General features: G+C 39.5%; 1 protein-coding gene across 10 annotated transcripts in view; it reads left to right on the top strand.

The window, feature by feature from the left end:
* Nucleotides 1–2,574, top strand: part of SLC18B1 (solute carrier family 18 member B1) — a 44,738-nt gene extending 42,164 nt beyond the window's left edge. For 3 of the 10 annotated variants that reach the window (XM_021937837.2, XM_009206063.4, XM_009206065.4), the window contains 2 exons: nucleotides 818–911; nucleotides 1,008–1,281. In XM_021937837.2, the coding sequence (XP_021793529.1) occupies nucleotides 818–911; nucleotides 1,008–1,160 (247 nt within the window). In that variant the 3' untranslated portion in view covers nucleotides 1,161–1,281. Of the gene's footprint in view, nucleotides 1–817; nucleotides 912–1,007; nucleotides 1,282–1,603 lie in introns of those variants that run through there. The other 7 variants (XM_031667430.1, XM_009206070.4, XM_009206067.4 and 4 more) reach the window with 5 other exon arrangements.
* Nucleotides 2,575–8,740: the final 6,166 nt, after the last annotated feature.

Consider the following 8,740-nt stretch of genomic DNA (forward strand, 5'->3'; position numbering starts at 1 on the left):
CTAATTTTTGTATTTTTAGTAGAGACAGGGTTTCAACATGTCGGCCAGGCTGGTCTTGAACTCCTGACCTCAGGTGATCTGCCTGCCTTGGCCTCCCAAAGTGCTGGGATTATAGGCATGAGCCACTGTGCCCAGCATCCTTTAATTTCATTCATACTTGCAAGATGGAAAATATTAATACTATCCTTATTTTAGTTGATGAAGAAATTGAAACACTGAGAGATCAGATGAGTTTCTCAAAGACAAACAGTTCCTCTAGGGGAAAGCCAGAGTTCTAATCCATACCCTCTCACTCGACAATCAGTGCCGATACCAACAGTTTAATACTTAGTCAAAATGGTTTCATATACTTTTTCTTATTTAAGTGATATTTATAAGTTCCTTTAATAGAAACATGTCTCTGATTTTTACAGTTTATTCATTTATTCATTCATTTGTTTATTTTTACCTTCTACCAGAAGGGTAACTATGCTAACCAATGTAATATATTGTTTTGAATTGAGTTATATTAGTTGCAAATACTGAGAATAGAATAATATAAAGAATTTTTTAAACCTGTTTCATCTTTTTTTTTTTTATGTAAGCCATCTACTTTTCAGAAGCAGTAATAATTTCACAACTGTTAAAAAAATTTTGAATGTCATTATCAGGTAGAATTATTTTCTTTTACTGAATGCTGTGTCCAGGAATTAGTTTTTTCTTTGGTACTTATCTTCCAATTTTATGAATACTTACAACTGAAGGATCATGTAGCTTTTTATGAAGTAATTATTTATTTTTTGCACTATTGAATACTTTTTCTTCTTTCTGTTGTTAGTGCTTTTTTAGGACCAACGCTGGGTGGATTTCTGTATGAGAAAATTGGTTTTGAATGGGCAGCAGCTATACAAGGTCTATGGGCTCTGATAAGTGTGAGCAATCAGTCTTTTATTTTCATTTTCCTTATATTTGTGGAAACACTTGACTTGGAAAATTCACATTAATCAGTACTTTTAATTGTGTTTAAGGGATTAGCCATGGGCTTGTTTTATCTACTGGAGTATTCAAGGAGAAGAAGGTATGGTCAATCTGGGGGCTTTTTTCTCTCTTTAAAAGTTAGCCAGTGCAAGTGGAAAATAAATAACATTTTACATTTATTCTTCCAGTCTGTGGATTTCTAGGCACTCTGAGGCTCATCAGTTGTGTAGATACTCTTTTAATTTTTATTTTTTGAGATGGTGACTTGCTCTGTCACCCAGACTGGTATGCAGTGGCACAATCTCAGCTCACTGCAACCTCTGCCTCCTGGGTTCAAACGATTCTCTTGCCTCAGCCTCCCAGGTAGCTGAGATTACAGGCGTGGGCGACTATGCCCTGTTAATTTTTGTATTTTTAGTAGAGACAGGATTTCACCATGTTGGCCAGGCTGGTCTCAAACTCCTGACCTCAAGTGATCTACCCACCTTGGCCTCCCAAAATGCTAGGATTACAGGCGTGAGCCACTGCGCCCAGGCAGTAGATACTTTTTTAAAAAGATAGTTGGATGGAGATACAGGTACTGGTTTTATGTTTGTTTGTTTTTAAGATGAGAAATATTGATATTCATCTCTTTCCTTCAATGTAGGTCTAAATCTCAAAACATCCTCAGCACGGAGGAGGAACGAACTACTCTCTTGCCTAATGAAACCTAGTCTGATGGATCCTGGATTGATACAAAGTTGAGAAATAAATGCTTCTGGCCTTAAACATCACTGTAGGAAGGGTTTCTAAAATTTTACGCACAAAACTCCGTGGACCCCATGCCAGTGTCTTGGAAGTGTCAACGTGTTTTTGGATGATCTTGTATTGGGTTGTACTTACTGTGATACTGAAAAGCAGTCCTGCTGAACTAGCTATATTTGAAATATTAAGTATGAAAGGGGTAATTAAAAACAAGCAAAACAAAACAAAACTTAGTTTTTAAGTGACCAAACTTGTCCTTGAAGATGTTGTTGTTAACTTGAGTTAGTTCTCATTTCCTCTGTTTATTTTTTATTCTGAGTACACTAATTCTGTGAATGTACTTTTTTATGAACAGGGAAATAAATGAACTAATTTGATATGCTCTAAATGTATAAAGGTGCTTCAAAATATATAGAAACATTACTATGAAATCAGTTTTTAAAAGATATACTTTCTCTTTGTCCTGAGGTTTTTCGGTCTTGTTCAAAAGGAAGAATTCTTGCCTGCCATACAGAAACTCTCTAGCACTCCCTGGCTTTAAACATTTCTAAAAAGTCTGTTTGTGTGAAAAGTACAAGAATAACAATACTTACAACTTCCATTTTTGTAACTTACGTTCACTTATGATCTGGATTTATAAACATTACTTGGTATAATGTTGTTCATTTCCTTTAATGTCTCTGTTTTTTGGTTCTGCCATCTGTTTTGTTTTTGTTTTTATCCATATTCTTGGTAGATGTATTTCATCCCTAGAGCAGGTCAGCCTCCTTCCCCTAATGCAAATGCTTGTTTTGTTAGGGAAGGGCTTCCTCCAACTTCGTGTGAAATCCATGATGTTGTTAAAGTGAATAAATATCTATTGTGTAACTCTCATGCTTCTTGACCTATTTTCATGGTGTAGTAGCCACATTTACAGTAATGTTTTAAAAGAAGAAATGGTTTTATGTATTCATTCAAAAATATCTTTTCAATGTCTTCTCTGGGCTGACACTGTGTCAGATGCTAGGGATTTGGCTGTGATCAAGATAAACACAATTTCTGCTTTTATGTACCTTATACTGGTAGAAGAGACAAACAACAAGTAAATATCAGACTCTCCAGTTATCTTACAGAAATGCTAAGAAGGAACAAAAAAACATGGTGATGTAATAGAGCAGTTGGCTAGAGTTGCTTAGATGTGGGTGCCTAATTTGAAAAAGTCCGTGGAAGGCCGGGCGCGGTGGCTCACGCCTGTAATCCCAGCACTTTGGGAGGCCGAGGCGGGCGGATCACAAGGTCAGGAGATCGAGACCACAGTGAAACCCCGTCTCTACTAAAAATACAAAAAAATTAGCCGGGCGCGGTGGTGGGCGCCTGTAGTCCCAGCTACTCAGGAGGCTGAGGCAGGAGAATGGCGTGAACCCGGGAGGCGGAGCTTGCAGTGAGCCGAGATCGCGCCACTGCACTCCAGCCTGGGCGACAGCGCGAGACTCCGTCTCAAAAAAAAAAAAAAAAAAAAAAAAAAAGAAAAAGTCCGTGGAAGTGCAACCTTTGAATTGCGATCTGAAGGAGGAGAATGTAGCCACCATTCATTCATTCTGACAGAGGACAGTCCGTAGTATGTGCACAAGGGCTTGACATGGTCAAAGATGAGGCTTGGTCTGCTGGCTGGAGTCTAGTAAACTGGAGGTGATGCCAGAATCTGATTCTGTCTGCATGTGGACAGTGAGTGGGTGGGGATAGGGATGGTAAATGGGAATGGAGGGGGAACCTCGGAAGATTTGAGAGAGACAATAATGGTTTGGACCAGGGAGTTGGTGATGGAGAGAAAAGGCTCTATCTGGGAGTGGAACCAACAGAATGTGCTGATGTGGAGGGAGGAGAGAAGAATCTAGGAGGACTCCTAGGTTTTGGCTTGAGGGTGTGGGTGGATGGTGGTGACTGCTAGTGAATTGGGGAAGAAGAGGAGCAAAATGGATCCTGAAGTGGCAAAAGTTCAAGCCGCCATGGTTTGTCATTGCACACCACCAAAACCAAAAATATGGAAAAGGAGGACAATACCAAGGGTTGGAGAGGATGGCTTTGGAAGACTGCCTGGCATTGAGTGTCAAGACTGGATGTACATCTGTCTTGTGATCTCTTCATTTCCCTGTCCCCTCAAGCCTTTCACTCTTGAACCTACAGAGTGTGATCCAATGTGAGGAGGACAAATGGCCTGCAGTTCCTTTCCCAGAGCAGTGCCAGGACAGAATGTGACCCTGGCCACCTGCACCGGCTCTCTGGGGAGAGAACTTCCTTCATTCCCATTCCCAATACACTGCTCTCAATACTTCCTTTGGATAGCATTGTATTTAAAGATGCTATATACAAAACCAAATTTACCCCTTTCCCATTTTGAAATTTTGCAAGTATTAAGATAAGTGGGCTGGGAGCAGTGGCTCACGCCTGTAATCCCAGCAATTTGGGAGAGCAAGGTGGATGGATCACGAGGTCAAGATATCGAGACCATCCTGGTGAAACCCCATCTCTACTAAAAATACAAAAGTTAGCTGGGCATGGTGGTGCACGCCTGTTGTCCCAGCTACTTGGGAGGCTGAAGCAGGAGAATTGCTTGAACCCAGGAGGCAGAGGTTGCAGTGAACCGAGATCACGCCACTGCACTCCAGCCTGGTGACAGAGCAAGACTCCGTCTTAAAAAAAGAAAAAAAAAAAAAGGTAAGTGACAGAAAAGTTTTAAAATATGAGAAAAGACAGAGGAAAGAACACTTTGAACAAGGAAACCAAAAGGTAGGTCAAAACTATCAAGGGAAATCTCTGTGTGTGTGTTTATATTTTTATATATTTATAGTCTTCTAAATGTAACGAGACTGAGTAGCTTAAAAGAACCTTTTTAATAATGAGAATATTTTATATAACCAAATGTGGAATATGTTAGTAATAAAAGGTATCTTTTATGTTAAGATCATATTGCAAACTGTACATTATAATATGATACGTAAATCAATCCAAAGGAAAACTATAAAGGATAAATACAAATTACAGATCGTTTTTAAAAATTAAACTTTAACAATTTTGAGATAATTAATTCACGTGCAGTTGTAAGAAATAATAGAAAAATATCATGAGTATTCTTTCCCCGGTTTCCCCAATGGTAACATCTTGCAGAACTATAGTACAATAGCACAACCAGGATACAGAACATTCCCATCGCCATATTCTTCGTGTTGCCTTTTTGTACCACATCCACTTCCCTCCCATCTTCACTTCTGGCAGCCACTAATCGATTCTCTATTTCTATCATCTGGTCATTTTAAGAAACTTATAAATTAAATCGTATTGTATGGAACTTTTTGGATTGACTTTTTTCAGTCAGCATAATGCCCTTGATTCTATTGGCATTGTTGCATGTATCAATAGTTCAGCTCTTTAAATTGCTGAGTGGTATTCCATTGGGTGGCTATATGACACAATGGAATACTACTTTATTTGTTACAAATAAAGCTGCTATGAACATTTAGAAACAGGTTTTTTGTTTTTTTTGCCAGGGGCTAGGGTAGAGGGTGGGGTACCAAGCATAAGACTTCATTTCTCACCGGGCGTGGTGGCTCACGCCTGTAATCCCAGCACTTTGGGAGGCTGAGGTGGGCAGATCATGAGGTCAGGAGATCGAGAGCATCCTGGCTACCACGACGAAGCCCTGTCTCTACTAAAAATGCAAACATTAGCCAGGCGTGGTAGAGGGTACCTGTAGTCCCAGCTACTTGGGAGGCTGAGGCAGGAGCATGGCGTGAAGCCGGGAGGCGGAGGTTGCAGTGAGCCGAGATCGCGCCACTGTACTCCAGCCTGGGCGATAGCGAGAGGTTCTGTCTCAAAAAAAAAAAAAAAAAAAAAAAAAAAAAAGACTTCATTTCCCTGGAATAAATGCCCAGCAATACAACTACTGGGTTGCATGATAACTGCATGATTAGTTTGTTTGTTTTCAACTAATTTATTTTAGACAAGAAACTTGATTTTGACAATAAATATTAAATATCATACATTAGTTAAATATCTGACTGAGCATGGTGGCTCATGCCTGTAATCCCAGCACTTTGGGAGGCCGAGGTGGGCGGATCACCCGAGGTCAGGAGTTCAGGAACAGCCTGGCAAACATGGTGAAACTCCGTCTCTACAAAAAATACAAAAATTAGCCTGGCATGGTGGCGCACACCTGTAATCCCAGCTACTCAGGAGGCTGAGGCTAGAGAATCACTTGAACCTGGGAGAAGGAGGTTCCAGTGAGCCGTAGATCATGCCACTACACTCCAGCCTGGGCGACAGAGCAAGACTCTGTCTCAAAAAAAAAAAAAAAAAACCTATTTACTTATTTTTTAACGATCAAGATTTAAATATGTCACAGATACCCTCTCTAACCTAGCTGGAAAAGACGTGGGTGATAAATTCTTACATAGCCAATTAATTTTCATTAAGTGCAATTAATAATTGAGAAATATCTCTACACATTCATATCAGAAGGAAATTATCCACAGGGTAGTCCCATGATACTCACCTTTTCTTTGGTATCACTGTCACATGACCCTGTTTTATGAAACAAACCCACAGGAGGGGGAGGCTCAGACACAACATATTTACATGGAGAAGCTAAAATGTTATTTAAAGTATTAACAAAGGAAACTAAAGTCCGCACAGCCAGTCTTCGTTAAGAGCAGCTTGCAACTCCTAAATATTTGCACTAGTTTCTTTCAGAAAACCTACAGCCGGACTTCTAATCCCAGCTTACTTATAGTTGAGTATTACAAGGGACCATCTAGGAAAACATGATGTCATAAGAAATTTTGACTTGTAGTTCAGTGCAATTTTATCATCAGTACTAAAACAATTCAGAGTGTATTTCATGTTGACAAAAGGTCAACAATAGCATGCCAGACACAAAAAGCAGTATATTATATCATTTGTAAGTTTTTATCAGTCAAGACAAAAATTGAATACCAAACCACTCAAGTAACATTATTGTAAATTTAAAAAATGACAGCCATGAAATCATTTGTTGCATAAATACAGGTAGGTTTCTTTATTTTCTTTTAAGAGAATTAAAACCAGTGTAGATAAATCTTTCGTTTGAGAATAGTACTAATACCTTTTCTTCTCCGTATATTTTCAGAACTTTTAGCTATGCTTATTTCTTCTATTGTTTTCTGTTTTATCATCATATTTATTGGTTGGCTTTTGTCTCTTTCGTTTTACTTATCTGATAAAAATGCGAATGGCTTGGTTGTTCGTGTCTTGGTTGTTAGTGAGGTAGGTCCAGCCTGTAGTTCTGGAACACGGTTTAGTGAGGGAGACAGGGATGTGAATTAGGAAGTAGGCAATCATATGCAGTAAGAGAGCTACGTCATTGAATTGTATGCTTGCTACTGCATCTTCTGAAAAAACAGTATTATTGTAGTAAAGCAACACTATTAATTGGAAAGAACTGCATGGGAAAGAAGGATCTGCCCACAGCTTCTTCATTCATATAACTGTGAGAATTAAGAATTTATCTTAATAATAAATTTATTAAATTTATCTTTAATATCTTAAATTATCTTAAGATCTGCCCACAGCTTCTTCATTCATATAGCTGTAGGAATTTCTTATAACACAGCACTGAAAACTGGTGAGATGATTCAGAAGAGTGAGAATTTCCAATTTGATATTGTTCATGAATTGATCTTTCCATATAAACAAACTCCATTCAGTAGAACTATGGCATAAGACTCACATTTTTGGGTGTTTAAAAAATGCAGACAAATGCCAGACTTCCATTATTCTGTTTTGCAGGTAGTCACTGTGGTTAATGGTTTAGCTTACAAGAAACTGAAGAAAAAACTCGTAAAGAATTTCTTCCCCTACTGTCCTGTCAGGCATCCCCAGAGGAAGGATAAGGAGGGTAAAGGAGGTGCTATGATCTTGCCCTGCCTCCCTGCCTGGCTGCCACCCAGCGCGGGAAAGGAGTGGAGCCATGATTCACTTTTCAGGGAGCTGCTAAGCTGTTTTCTAGAGTGGCTGCACCATCCTACATTCCCAACGGCAACGTGTGAGTAATCCAGTTACACGGCAGGTTGTTTAGCGTGTTTTTTAAAAGATAGAATGGTGCATGAAATAGGTGGAGTGAAAGCTTTTGATCAGAAAGATAATCTATGGTATGATTGGAGGGAATGCCATCAAGATTAGCAAGTAGAAACAGAATTTAAGTTCATAATTTTAGGAGAAACCATTCAGATCAGGTTGATCTGGAAGAGAGGAAACTTGAAAGACTTTGTGGAGACAGACAGAACAATGCAAAAATAAAGAAGTAGATGCATTGACATTCCTTTAACAAGACAGTAACCAAGGACAGGCGGGTATGTCAGCCACATCTGGGTCAAAGCTGCCTTGGGCATGGCCCTTGTAACTGGGCCTCCATCTTCTAGGAATGAAGCAATAGTAATAACAGCAAAAATTATTCAGCACATATCACCATTTTGCAGATAGGGGAAACTGAGGCACAGAGCGGAAACAAAACTTGCTCATACCCACATAGTTAGGCAGTGGCTCAATCCCAGTCATTCTGGTCCCAGAGTCCATGTCCATGTTAATTATTATCAGATGCCACCATGACCCTTATAACTTACAGTGAGAAAAAAACTCACCATAACTAGATGCAGGATAATACACAATTTAGTTCTCTCTAATTTGAAGGACAGTCTAGAGTGGGATCTGCGTTACAGTACAAGAATAATGTGCTAAAGAGAAAGACTACGCCATGAATATAAGAGTCAACTTAGGCTTTATAGGCTAGAGAATCTCCTGATTCTATAGCTGTGGTTCTTCTGCTGAGCTTCGTTCAGTAGAAATTGTGTCAATGCTCTTGGCCTCTGTCATCTGGCCCATACAGCTCCTTGAAAGAAAAGCTCAGGAATCAGAATTGCCAGGCTAGAATAAAATAGACACTCCTTCTCCTGGCGTCTGACTGAAGATGCAGCATCCTTGAACCAGTGACTGCTGGGACTCCTCTCTGTCATCTCAGAGGGTACAGCCC

Source organism: Papio anubis, chromosome 6 (genome assembly GCF_008728515.1).
Source record: "Papio anubis isolate 15944 chromosome 6, Panubis1.0, whole genome shotgun sequence".
In the NCBI taxonomy this organism is placed as follows: Eukaryota; Metazoa; Chordata; class Mammalia; order Primates; family Cercopithecidae; genus Papio; species Papio anubis.